The sequence below is a fragment of the Amblyomma maculatum genome, chromosome 1, assembly GCF_055883805.1.
Source record: "Amblyomma maculatum isolate TAMU_Amacu chromosome 1, ASM5588380v1, whole genome shotgun sequence".
NCBI classification, from domain to species: domain Eukaryota; kingdom Metazoa; phylum Arthropoda; class Arachnida; order Ixodida; family Ixodidae; genus Amblyomma; species Amblyomma maculatum.
In genome coordinates, this window is record NC_139344.1 from 149,185,951 (window position 1) to 149,199,563 (window position 13,613).

At 44.5% G+C, this 13,613-nt stretch overlaps 2 protein-coding genes across 3 annotated transcripts in view; one reads left to right on the forward strand and one right to left on the reverse strand.

Annotated features, from left to right (window-relative positions):
• Positions 1-2,853: 2,853 nt before the first annotated feature.
• On the reverse strand, positions 2,854-12,168 carry RpL13 (ribosomal protein L13). The gene is made up of 4 exons (XM_084589254.1): positions 12,048-12,168; positions 11,603-11,859; positions 4,476-4,649; positions 2,854-3,115 (listed from the first exon to the last, which is right to left on the reverse strand). Exons 2-4 carry the CDS (start codon positions 11,846-11,848, stop codon positions 2,891-2,893), a joined length of 645 nt encoding a protein of 214 aa, XP_084445380.1. The 5' UTR covers positions 11,849-11,859; positions 12,048-12,168; the 3' UTR covers positions 2,854-2,890.
• Positions 12,169-12,513: 345 nt separating this feature from the next.
• Positions 12,514-13,613, forward strand: part of LeuRS-m (Leucyl-tRNA synthetase, mitochondrial) — a 51,585-nt gene continuing 50,485 nt past the window's right edge. For both annotated transcript variants that reach the window (XM_084589255.1, XM_084589256.1), the window contains exon 1: positions 12,514-12,670. In XM_084589255.1, the coding sequence (XP_084445381.1) occupies positions 12,590-12,670 (81 nt within the window). In that variant the 5' untranslated portion in view covers positions 12,514-12,589. The remainder of the gene's footprint in view (positions 12,671-13,613) is intronic.

Genomic DNA, 13,613 nt, shown 5'->3' on the forward strand with positions numbered 1-13,613 from the left:
GGCCTCGCAGTTTGCCAGATGATGCAGCCTGTCGAATTGGAGACGATTGAAGTTTTCCGCCGGTTCCGGACACGTAGACTATCAATAATTTCCAACGCGCCCAGCATTTGAACTCAAACAAGTCAGTAGTTGGCGAAGAATGTTTTGCGACTCTGACAGATATACAGGGTCTTGAATATTTGGGAGCTGGGATTTAAAAAATTCCTATGCAGATTCTACAACCCCATTCCAGCTGAAAAATTTGGAGGACGCTTAAGCTTCGCCTTTAAGAGTGTAACGCGATAGCGTTATTGCACCTCGTCGAATAAACTTATTAAACGCAAGGGTATTGGGGAATCCTCGCACCGGTACCCGCGCGGCCCGAAGGGGAGAAGCGGGTGAGCGAAGATAGTGATCTAAAGAAAGGAAAGACGCTTGATTTTACAACCCTTGAGGGTGCACGGCGAAACGTCAGGGGCGAGTGGCGCGCCACGTGTCGGGGCAGCGCCGCACATTGCGAGGAGCGGTTCTTGTGTTTGCCGCAAGATGGCTCTGCATGTGCGCAGAAGAAATGTAGCGGAAACGTACTTCGCTACTCGTGTAACTGCGACTTCTGTAACATGCTCATAATTACCGATATACACCGCAGTATAACGTTCTACGGCACGTTTCTAAGGCAACACCGCATTCACTAGAAGCGCTTTTGTACCGCTTTCAAGCATCGAACTCGTGGCCGAGTGGTAGCGTCTCCGTCTCACACTTCGGAGACCCTGGTTCGATTCCCACCCAGCCCATCTTGGAAGCTGCTTATTTATGAAGTGCATGCCGGAATTTATCGCTCACTGCCAACGACGCCGACTTTTCTGCGACACGAGCTCCTTAACGCTACCGCGTTAATATCGTTCACAGAGTAGGAAAATATATAGTCTACGATATCTAATGTGATTCAAGAGCGCCACTTGCCTAGATTTCCCGAAATCGAGAAAAAGCTGCTCTCGGTAGCGTGCACAATTTTCGCAGAAGAGAGTCGAAAAGATATTTTGACATGATACGTCATCTGTCGAGCAGTGATGCAAGCTCTATCCCGGCCGTTGGCGCGCTTGCCTCGCTGTCCAACAGATGACGCACCATGTCAAAATAGCTTTTCGACCCTTTTGCGAAAATTGTGCACGCCTCCGAGAGCAGTTTTTTCTCCATTTCGGAAAATCTAGGCAAGTATCGATGTTGAATCACTTATCAGATAACGTAAACGATATTTTGCTACTTTGTGACCGTTATTTCAGCTCGAATGGGGTAGATTTTGCATAGGAATTTTAAATCCCAGCTCCCAAATATTCAAGACCCTGTACTTATCGTCGATATGTGTGGTCTAAGCCCTAACCAGGTACGCATTCAATGCGGGGTGGTGAGAGGCTTTCCAATTTTCTTATTCCAGGTCCCACGTCCCGACAAAATTTCTCGATAAAAAACGTTTGGCAGACTGGATGTTTTATCTCCTGAGGTGAAAAAAAAAATTGTGAAACTAGCTGAAAGGGGTTGTGCCACGATCGTTTTACGAGAGCCGTTTTGGCCGGTCCGCGATTGTGCCCTGCGCGTAACACGAACCATCATTTGCCCGCTCGCCTCAAAATGTCTTAAGCATTCACACGCAAGTTCAGTACAGAAAGTGATGCAACGCCACACTATGTATTGCGGGAACTCCATAGCGTAAAGTGGAAGTAATATACGCCTAAATTTTTTTTCGGAATATAGCAGCTCCGGATGGGGGGACCTGTGCCATAGGTCGCCAGGGCACACTGCACTCCTGGCCACCCAGCTCGACCGCGAAGGCACACCGATCTCCTGCAACAAGCTAATCGCACCCCACTGGTTTCCTGAATAGTGTTCACCACGACGCCACGCACAAAATGTCCGTTTCATTCGCGAATTCAGGCGGAACGGGTCAGAATTTCTATCAGTTGCCTATTCAGCACCAGTTGCAATAGGTTACAGGAGAAAAATCTGGAAAAGTGGGCAAGAGCGCAGCACCGACGTTTTGCGACGTGATCATAGCGTACAACGGCCAACTTCGAGAACGAATAATGGGTAGAAAAGAAAGCGGTCGGCTACTTGGACTCCTTTGGCCTGCACGCTCCTGAAATTAAGCAAATTAACCAGTGCCTAGTAGCGAACAAAATTTGGTCGCCTCTTTTCTTAAACAGTGAACTTAAGCAGCAATACTAGCATACGAAAACGCTCTGAAAGAGCAGAAGAGCATGCACAAAGCACAAGAATCCAGACAGAAGGGACCAAGCAAATATATTTGACCCTAAGTTATTTGCACTTAAGGTTGCAAAAGCGTCAATTTAAAGAGAACTGGGCAGTAAACTCCACAGCACACTAGGAACATTTTGCATAAGTACTGCCGCAACACCCCATTTTCACTGCACCAGAGTATCTAGGTGCTCTGGTCTCTCATATGCTCGTAACAGACATGACAAGAAAAACTTGCACCTTCTGCAATAGCTTATAGCTATCCTGCAAAACCACGCAAGTTCTGTTCACTAATACTTCTTAACCTTTGGCTCTCGTTACTCTTGTGCAGATCTATGCATTGATTTGTTGAGCCTTATCCTGATGTGAAGCAAAACCTCAAAATTTCACACCACTCTCACACAGTGAGAATAGGGATAAAACCTAAGACTTTGCACTGGGATCGAAAATCCTTTCAAACTTCCAGAGAAAATTGCACCGATCAATGAGTTCTTGCAATAAGAAGCACATGACATTAACGCGCTGGTACTTAATCCTTTAGCTTTTCAAAAGCCCAGATAAAAAGCCACTTAACAGCAGATGTATTCTAAAAGCCAGTGCTACACTCGCACGACAACACGATTCATGCCATTTTTTATTGGTAGTAGCCAATGCGATGTTAGGCCTTCTTGGGGGCCTGGGCTTCCATGCTCTCTGCTGCCTCCCGTGCCTTCTTTGCCCGCTTGCCCCAAAGGCGGGCTTTGGCCTTTGCTTGTCGCAAGTGCACGTAAGCACAGTACTTCTTCTCCTCCTCTGTGGGCACTCTGGGCTTCTCGTAGTGAGTGCTCTTTTTCAGTGGCATGATGACACCCTTCAACTGCAATGCCAGCTTCTGCTCGTCCGTCTGCATAAATGCAAATGGCAGAGGAAAATTTATAGTTAAGCTTGCAAGCATTATAAGCTGCATAAAACCAGTTTCAAAATCATGCGTTTGTCTTCCACTGCAGTAATACGAGCTACAGCCAAAACAAGTTTTGCCTGCACTGTACAAACGATTTCAAAACACCTCTGTCCCATAGAGGTAAAGTATGCTGCTGCACATGCTGGATGTCCTAACTGGTTGACCTGTAATGCACACTAGACAGGCCATAAAGACAAGCACATGCAAACATCAAAATGCAGAAAGTCGTGCAGATGCATGGGGCAGTGAAGACTGGAAATGAGAACTGCATGCATGCAGCTTATAACGGCACTCTGCAGCATTGCGTTTATCCATTGTGAACAAATAGAACAATGTGCATATTCAACAGGGATGCTGACAGTTTTGGGTGTTGGTCATACCCTCGGATTTGTACTTTATCTACAAAGCTAAGGCAAATATCAGACAGCTGGAAACATGCCATCAAAGCTCCAAAGAAACCCTTGAGCCAACAAAGTGCAATAAGGGAGCTCCTGTACAGTTCCAGAAACATTAATCGCATACCGGAGAAAAGTTAATGGTTCATCATAAAGGTATGTCTAAAAAATATGTAGCTGCCAAATAGCATCATTTACTTTGACCAGACAAGCAGAAAGTTATTTGAAGTTCAATGGGGCTAGAAAAAGCATGTGATTATTGAATGACTAAAAAGTGACCAAGAACCACTTGCATTATGGTATAGTTATTTGGTGAACGACAGGGCAATGAATAGCTTGCTTGCTTTTGGGAAAATAACAGCGTGCCAATAACTATTGTTTACACTGCTGCCACTGCACACGCTGCCCCAGCTGCGGAGCTGGTTACGAAGGACAACGCCGATGCGAAATGCAGGAATGGGAACCTAAGAGCTGCGCTCTAAAATCTGCTAATATATGATTAAATACAAAAAGTGCATCTTTAATTATACTAATTTCTTCGTGTAAATGTTAAAATTTGTTTTTTTTTTTTCTTTCTGAAAAGTGACCTTAAGGTAATAATAGAGCAGCGCTTCCATCCCTGTTAAGAATAGCATTAGACCAAGTAAACTAAAATACAATGTGTGCCTTCAAAGTCACAGCCAACGTGTTCAGCTCTGCAAGACTGCACTCATGCACACTTAACTTGCATGTTTGACGGGTATTAACACTGAATCGATTTTGCCATTGAAGTGTCCCTAGTGATGCGGCTCAAGAACAGCTGTTCAATAAACAACCAGCCCCTTCTGCAACAACTCATCAAGAATGCAACAAACAAAAACGTCAGAACTAATAAACAATACCATAAAATTAAACAGTAAAGAACTTGCCGAAGCTTCTGTCTTTTCAGACTTGGAACCCTTCAGTGGGAACAGGATCAGCTTCGAGCGGTACTCCTTAAGGCGCTGAACATTCTGCTGCAGACTTTCAACACTCTTATTGCGCCGCCGGTAGTCCACAGAAATGCCAATGGTCCTTGCTGCTCTCTTGTCAATACCTGCAGCCTATTATGCAAGAAAGTTGCCATGAGAACCACAATGAAATTTAAGCACAACAGTTATGTTAGGCCGTTTATTCCTTGGCTCATTCCATCACTTTTTCATTGCTTTAGTTTGCATTAATTGAATTTGAACCACAATAGTGCACATGAGCGTGTGGTACATCAGTTCCACATTTCCCAATAACTCAAGTGATTCAGGGAAAAAAACAAAAGCAGTCAACCAGACATATTAGATTTCAGGAAGCAGGACTTGCGCGAGCATGAAGCTTGGGTACCGGGTCGTGGTCATCATTTTTGCAACTATCACCGTAAGATGATGAAGGCGAGCAAATAGGAATGGGCACTCATGGCAACAGCCACAATTTCTCCCGACAATTCAGAAACCCATCGCCATTGGTGCCAATGTACTAAGTGCTCTAGGGCACGCGCTCGCATGCTGTAGCTCACACCGAGCGCAATAGTACATATAACATCCAAAACAAACCTAAGCACATGTAACAGCACAACCAAACTCACACCTGATTTGCTAAAACTGAAGCTTTCGCAAGAAAACCCATTGCACCATATTTTACAGTGCATAACTTTTATTTTTTTAATTTCACCAGTGCGTTTTATCCACCAGAGAGACTTACTTATCTATGGAAGAAATTCAGGTCGCTGCTGCCAAGCCTGAAAACGTGTGTGAGCGAAGTCATGTCGGTGCATGTTAGGAGACCTCAGCTGTCTAAATTAATCCGGAGCCCACAATTACCACGGCGCTTATAGCCCATGCCACTACGAGACGTTAAGCCCAACAATTTTAAATTTTTTAATGGCAAAATATTGGGTGGGTAGTGCTGGCTTGCATCTTGAGCCAGGAAATCATAAGCCACAACAGCACCACCTTCTCCCATGCACAGTAAATACATTTCAAAAAGTAACATCAAATTGCCTTGCAAAAACAAAATACAGCTCATACGTTTTTACACAGTTTAGCTCCAATGGAGGAAATTATGTTCACTTTGCTCCACCACCATGCGTGCTTCACATCTGTTGCACCGTTTTATCTCTCGCTAACCATGGTGTCAAACTGCCTCGAGTTAAGACGCAAAATTCAAGCTCCGTGCAGTTGACTTGGCTGAGAAGCATGAGTACTGGGCTCCAGGAAGGCAGTTTGCAATTGGCAAAAAAATTATCTGAAGCGGGTACAAACCCGCCAGTGTGATCCATACAATGAAGTCGACCATGAAGGTCAGGCAAATGGCTAGCTGGCGTCGCATATTTTCCCTTACTGCTCTAGCCCCTCCTCCCTTCCCTCTTTTTCAATAACACATTTTAGAAATGTACTGTTCAGACTTTGGACGCTACATGCACCTGTGTGAGCAATGCGTATCACAGGTTATGTGCATATGTGACAGCCATCAAAAGCATGCATTTTCGTCGCACTTTCTCACGAGATCCTCAACAAGTTTTGTACCAAGTGAACAGGCGTCTTGCACTGATGAAACTGGCGTTTTTTTTCTTTTCCTGCAAAAAAATTGCCACTTGATGGAGGGCGAGACTTCTACACCAAAAAATGTGGTAAACATCTCCCAATCGTTTTCATAAAATAGGTAATTATAAACACCAGAAGCAAATGATACTTCTCAAATGCCATCCTGGTGCATTCTAGTGAAGTTGTGCTCAGGCCTGGCCCTCCAAATCCAGTATACAATCGGCGGCAAAATAAGTCTGGGCACAAGCCAGGCGGCTAAGATTAAATAAAACTGCATCGCAGTGTTGCCCAACTCGGCACTTCTGGTGTCGAGACATAGCAGTGCCCATGTGCATCCTTTCATTCCTGCAGAAGTGTCTTCGCCTACAGAGTATGAGCCGACTGCATGCGGCGCCAGAGGTCACTTTGTTAATACACGCCATGCGTGCAGTTTGGCGGGGCCCAGTGAGAGTGAAGCGCTTTCCTCTTATTAAAAAGAGTATTATAAGTGACACGCCAGCACTACATACAGAATTTCTTCCATTCTCTTAGTAGGCAAGGCCCCTCACACACAAAAAAAGCGAGCTACTAGACAAGAGAAAAATAATGCGTGCAGATATCTGCGTGCTCATAGGTTGGACAAGGAACAGCAAAAGCAGCAATTAGTGACAAAAAAGTAGCATCGATGGAATGTCCTCAGCGTCCCCCATAGATTTAGTAGCAAATGAAGTGACCGCTAATTGTGCTGCTGCCGAACTCTGTGCATGACGTAGGGAATTAACAAAACGATCCCTGGTGCAAAGCGCTGCATGTTATCAGCTCATATGCTGCAAGTGAGGAAAAGACACGGATGCCAGAATGAAAGGATGCGCATGCCCACTGCTGTCTCGACACCAGAAGAGCAACGTCACGCGGCGCGGCAATCAGTTTTATCTAATCTGTGCCACCTGTCGCATGCAGACTTATTTTGCCGCTAGCTGTACGTCACAAATCTACCCACCTCTACACACATAAGCCAGTTCCCCTCCAACATCGGTGCCACTCTTGGCTAAGTGCCGTCACCATGAACGGATCCAGTCTACTGAGTGCAGACTTTTGCTTCTCCTGCCTCAGTAACATCGGCACAGATGTGCAGTCTCCATTACAGCCCCTGGTTTCTAAATACAGCCGCAATGAAAGTGAAACACTGCCTCTAGAAAGCGTATGCAGTACTGTTTTTCGACCCAGCTATGCAGCAAAAGCTACAGAGCCAAAATGCAAAAATCTTTTTCTTGAATGTTACACGATTACAGAATTTCAATATTGTATCTAGATTTTACCAGAATATTAGCCGATACAGCATAAGAACAACATTTCCAATGGCTGCATCTCCCATTTGCAATCCCTCACACCACAAGTGGGCCAACCCTACCCGGCAGTTCCTGTAAGCTTTCACAATGCATTTGTTCTGACAATGCACATCATGTAGACTATCCATTACAGATGAATTTATGTTCATGTAGGCCTTCAGTGACATAAAGGAATCTGCATAGTTGGCAGCTCAAGAACTTTTCATATTTCAATGTACATACAGAAATAACAGTCAACTGAGGCCAGATATGCCCTAACTACCTGGTGTAGTAGTAATGCTAAGAAAAGCTTCACACTCATAGCCTTGGCTGCACATCCACAAAAAGCTGTCGCCAAGTGCAGCGAAAGCATCCACAGTGCTTAAGTAGCCATTTGTCTTTTGGCCCTGACAATGCAGCAGCGGTGCCTTTGCACGCCAAGCATTTCTCCTATGGGTCTTTGCACTGGGCAAGATGTTTGAAACAGCAGTGGTGGAACTGCTGACTGGCTTCTTGTAGCCAGCTTTTGTAGCAGAAGAAATCGCAGTTTGTAGCAGGAAAAATGGAATTTTGTAGCAAATATTTGAGGTTTTGTAGCAGAAAAAAAGCATTTTGTAGAAAAATTTCAAATCTCAAGACACTTAAACACAGAAGGCTTGTTTTTATTCTAGAACCCAATTGCTCAGATGTTTAAAATGATAGCCATGCAAAAACAAGCTTCAAGCTCAAATGCAGTCTAATATGCTGTTTTTTCCTTAAAAAGCCCCAAATTAAGAAAATAGGGGGCTTTGCTAAAAACAATGCAGCTTTTACTAAGAGGGAAGGCACAACGAGGCATATGCAACTACACTATATTCACTGTAGCCTTTTAAGCAGCTCAGCATTGGTGCTCATATTCCTGGCCAGCCTGATATCTTCCTGTACCTTTTCCTGATTCTGACCTCTTTTCTGGGTGTCCTTATCCCGCACATCAAGGTAACGTCGAGGCGCCTTTTTCCATCAAAACCCGTGTTTATTGGAGGGAAAGGGGAAGAATATTTTTGCAGGCCTTGGGTGGAGATTTTTTCCCTCGAGAGAGCAGCGCTGCTCAGTCAAAAGGTGTGATGCGTGGGGATGTACAGTGAGCGCAGATTCAGTGCGCTCGCGATCTTTGCTTTCGTTCCTTTTCTTCTGGTGGTTTGGCGGGGTCGCTGGTTAATCAAAGCGACGCAGGGACTCGAGTCATGAGCCTGCTTCTTCACAGCTCACTGCAGGGCTTGTGCGTACGCTTTCCTCATTGTAATGAAAACGTCCAAGGGTACTTACTGATCGTATGTGGAGCTGCAAATATATTGAGTACCTGGGCATGAGTTATTTGCACATGCGCGCACCCACACACATACAGTTTTGTATTGGCGAAAAAAAAAAAAACTGTCATGACTGAGATAATCTTCTAAAAGGTGCGTAAAAGTTGACGTTTGGAATTGAGCTGTGAAATTATGCAAGATGTTCCACATAAGGGGCTGAACTTAAGGTACAAAAGCGGCCAACAGAGTCCAGTATGCGCGCACAGAAGCAGTCAAATCCTTAGCGCTCCCTCCGCTGCTACTTAGTTGCCATCGCATCCCATATACCTCACTGGTACAAAAAAGAAAAAAAAAAAGCGGCAGGAGACAGAAGTGACTGAGACATACGTCAGTTTTGCGTCACGTGACTGTCCGGACAGGACCTGCAACAATATTCTTCCGCCTTGACAGTTTTTTGCCAGCAGATGTCAGTTTTGGTTTCGCGACAGTTCAGTTTCACTGTCAGCAAAGTTATACCCCAGTTAAGCGTGCAAGTTAAAGTGCACTTCGCAGCTCGAAAGACACTTTACTCTATGCAGTGCTAAACGGGAAAGCGGAGTGCACTCGCATTAGCACTCCTTGGTACGGAACTGGCAACGGAACCCCCCCCCATATTTGAAAAAATAAATTGAAACCTCCAAACGTGAAGTTCAGAGAACTGATGTTTAAAGTAGTAAAACACAAAAAATGCTTAAAATTTTACACTGGGTCATGATTCAGAGACCCCACATCAACAAACACCACCCCTTAACTGAAAATGGCGTGGTCGCAGTGCCGCACCGCGCTTAATTTGGAAGTTGCGTACACGGTTACATCACGTTTTTATCAGATATAACAAATGTCGCTATTATAGAACAATTTCTCATAAAAATATGTACAAAGCACGTAAAATGAACTTGTATACATATCTTCTTACATAATACATTCGTGACGAAGAAATTTCTGCCGGCGAGGCTACGCACTCGGCCCTTAGTCTGTTTTGTGAACGCACTCAGACCAGAGTGCACACTTTGGCAAATGCACTTATGTTACGCTGTTTAGCAGCAGTAGAGTGCACTTTTAGAAAGTGATACTCGCCGTAAGTGCACTTTATTTTGCGCGCTTGACAGGGGTAATATTCGGAGACTTTTGGCGCAGGCGTGGCGCAGAAGCAGGCAAAAAATCTATTCTGTAGCAGCATGTAGCAGAATTTCTGATTTGGCGCAGCAGTTCCACCACTGCAACAGCCCAGCGAGGAGGAATTTTGACAAGTCCTGCTGCTGCTTCCACCATGCCAGCGAAACGTGCATACAACAGCCAAACGAGCACTCGTTGCAAAGGTCTAGACCCCTCACAGCGAAAGCACGGGTGCCACCAAGTTTAACTATGTGACCATTCTGTCATCTCTAGCCTTGCGATTTCAACCGCTGCAGAAGTGTAGACGCCCTGGTGCAAGACAGTGTTTTCGCTCTCGCCATGGACAGGCTGCCGGATGGCACAAAAACTGAATTCTCATGTACAAGTGCCCACAAAGGTTCCCAAATGGAAAATAAAAACCCGCATTTCTTTGTTCTGTAAAGGCACCACAAAGCACTGTGGGATGTATTATACAGGTCACAGAGAGAAGCGCTCACCACACCTTTCAGGTCCGCGCTGTTTGCTTAGATTTCCTAGAAATTTTTTGTTCCGATTTTAGCATTCTGTAAACTTTAGTGGGCACCTGTACAGATCCTCTGCATGTTTGCTAACAGGCGGCACTACAATCGCTAGCGAGTCTACAGCAAGCAAAGACCAGCGAGCGGCATGGTGGGTACGCCTTGAGCAAGTGTCTTGGGGCAGCTTTGGCATTGCTTACCACATATTGAAGAGTGTTGGATTTTCCAGAGGCAAGAAGTTTGAGAACCCTCAGTGTATCGCATCACACCGTATACTCATTCTGGGCTCAAACAGCCCGCAATGTATGCCTAAATATACCTACCAAACCTACACTGCAATAATTTCCATAACGAATCTTTCCATACAGGCCAGTTTTGCCAAGTATCCCTACTGACATTTAAAACACCAGATCAATGCTGGTCGCCACAGCCATGTAGTGATCAAGCAAATCACACTTGTGTGAGCACTACACCCTGCAGTGGACTGCACATTTGCATACTGTTTGCGCTTCTTCCCCTGAGGTCGCAAGGTTGAAGCTCAAACGTAGCCAGCACACTGAAACCCAGGCGGTAAAAATTTCCACAGCCCCCAATATGGCGTCTCTCATAACCTGAGTCACTTTGAGATGTTCAACCCCGTACACCAACCATACGTAGCAAACGAGGAATGTTGCCACTATCGTGATGGCATATTGCGTTAGTCTCAAGGCGACACAATGGTAAGGCTCTGGGTCAATATGAACCACCAAGGTGTCTAGAGCGCGTACATCGCATAGAATATAGCAGCGTTATTGTATTTCGGCTCCATAATGAAAAACGACTGAGGCCGAGATGGTGCTGAACACCACAACCAATAAGGCAGTGAAGTACTACATAATTTGCTCCGCAAACACAATTAATCCAACAAAGCCCCACACCAATAATGAAAAATAAATCAGCACGACTTTCTACACGGCTCTCCCTGTTAGCACGCGGACGCAAGTATTCACTAGGCTTATGAGCATTTCTCATGAAAACTATCACAGTAAATGCATCGTCTGCCTGCCACATTAGCAACAGATAAATAGATTACTATTGCTGCCGCTTTAACTGCTTGCAAGTTAACGGCACGCAAAGACGAAGCTGCAAGAATGGAAATGCCGCCTTTCAGGGTTCCAGACACCTGAACGCTTAAAAGAAATAAATCAGTAACAATGCACTTAATACTGCAAAAATACCTTCAGCTCCTCAAGGGTGAATCCTTTACCCAAGCGTTGTTTCGTGTTATACTTGAAACCCGGGCACCTAATCACAGGACGGAGGGACCCCTTGAGCGGCCTAGGAGCGATGGCTCTGGCTTTCTTCACGCGGTTTGCATGACGACGTTTCTTCCGCATCGGTTGATTGAACCACGTCTTCACGTAGCGCTGCCAATCTTTATGAAAATGGCCATTAGGGACCATGTTGTTCCTTTTGGGAGCCATCTCGAACGAGCCTGCACACCATCAAAAACGACACATGTCATCCGTCACCTTCGACGCCATAAATGTAAAATTTCGCCAAAATGTGAAAATCAGCACAATAAGACAGTTGTATGGCCTACCTAGACAGGGGGGAAATCAACAGATATCAATATTATTCTATGATTGAGAGAGATTTAACAACGCCAAGCCAGGCTCTTACCGTGTAGCGGCGGCCACGATCAAAGCAAAAAGGAAGAGGAAGTGAACTGAGGTATGGGAGATGTGTATAATATAGACCAATGGCGCTGTTCAATGCTTGAGGCAAAATGTTGTGTAGCCAGTGTAGCCTTTTGCGAACGTTTTTTTTTTTTATTATCCGGAAACGTTGACTTCTTGCCAAATCAAAAATGGCATTATATTATAAGTTGTAAAACACCCTCCTTACGTAATATATTTAAGCAGTAACAAACAATGGTTATCTTAATATTGTTACTGTATCTACTGTTGATGTTATTGTTGCTTTTTAACTAAAAATATTGATTTAATTATTAAGGTAAGCAATGTAAAAATACAATATGTAGAAAGTGCTGAAATATTGCTGAGAGTTCGAATTGTTTAGAAAATGGCAGTGGCTTTTCTAATTGTTCAAATGGCCGTTAGTCGTAAGTCATCGCTAGCCAGGCAGAGTCAGTCGAGTTTTGCGGCTGTGTGCTCACGCGCAACATGTGCAGTTTTGAATTCTGCCGGTTATTGTAGCGAAGTATGCTTATGATTATCAGAGTCCTCGCGAAGAAACAAAAGCAGCTTAACCTGAGAAATATATTTAGTCTCACATCAGTATGGGTGAGCTGACCCTACACGCATCATTCGTATCGTATGGCACGTTTAGCCTCAGCAGCCAGCTGAAGCAGCCGACACGTACTTTACTTTATTCAGCTACGGTGGCTTAGGCTGTCGTGTGCTGCATTAAAAAAATATCTTTGGAATAATCTCAATGATCGATAAATTAATGTTTACTTCTGCTGTGTATCTAACCAGAAAACTTTTGAGTGTTGGTGTGTTCGTTGTAGTCTTCTGTGGAATACCACGGCGCTAGAATAAATAGACTGTCATTTGCTAAGTGTTAAAACTTTTATTGCGTTTGTTATTTTCTGATTCAGGACCTGTATAAAATATGAATATTAGCAACTTACGGGATTCGTATACTATGCTATTTTAGACCCTGCTGCTGCTCCAAGTTCGAAGGCGCAAGGCAGAGTAATAGTTGGGCATGATGCATGCTCATCGCAGGAAAGGAAGGTCACTGGTTCAGTTAGCTTGTACGTTTTTCACTGCATCATGCTGTAAATTTGTCACGAAGTAAAATATAATGTGCCTAAAAGCAGTAACTTGATAGGAGTTTTTGAATATTGATTCCACAACTCGCGCATGTTGTTTTCTAGGTAACCTTGTCCTGCAGTCCATTTCTCGGATGGGAACATTTCTCTGTGTTCAGCTCCATTTCTGAGGTCTAGTCATGTAATATTCCATAAGTGCCTTCTGCTACTAAAAATTTAATTGAATTTATTTTTCTATCACAACTCCTGCAATGTTCTAGGCAATGTATGGCACCCGTAGAACTTTCATGCAGCTGATGCAGCTCTCTATGTCAGCTGCTGCATAAAGTTATGCTTATTCACTTGAGCAGGTTTCATTTAACAGAGTTTACGTTCATTTGCTATTCACTGGTCCCTTGCTGGGGTGGCGCAGTGGTTAGGGCGCTCGACTACTGTGCCCAAAGACGCGG

Coding starts and splice junctions, on each gene's coding strand:
- RpL13 (XM_084589254.1), bottom strand. CDS start 11,848: ATGGCTCCCAAAAGGAACAACATGGTCCCTAATGGCCATTTTCATAAA. Junction 4,650..11,602: donor TCACCCTTGAGGAGCTGAAG/GTATTTTTGCAG, acceptor CTTGCATAATAG/GCTGCAGGTATTGACAAGAG. Junction 3,116..4,475: donor CTGAAAAGACAGAAGCTTCG/GCAAGTTCTTTA, acceptor GCATTTATGCAG/ACGGACGAGCAGAAGCTGGC.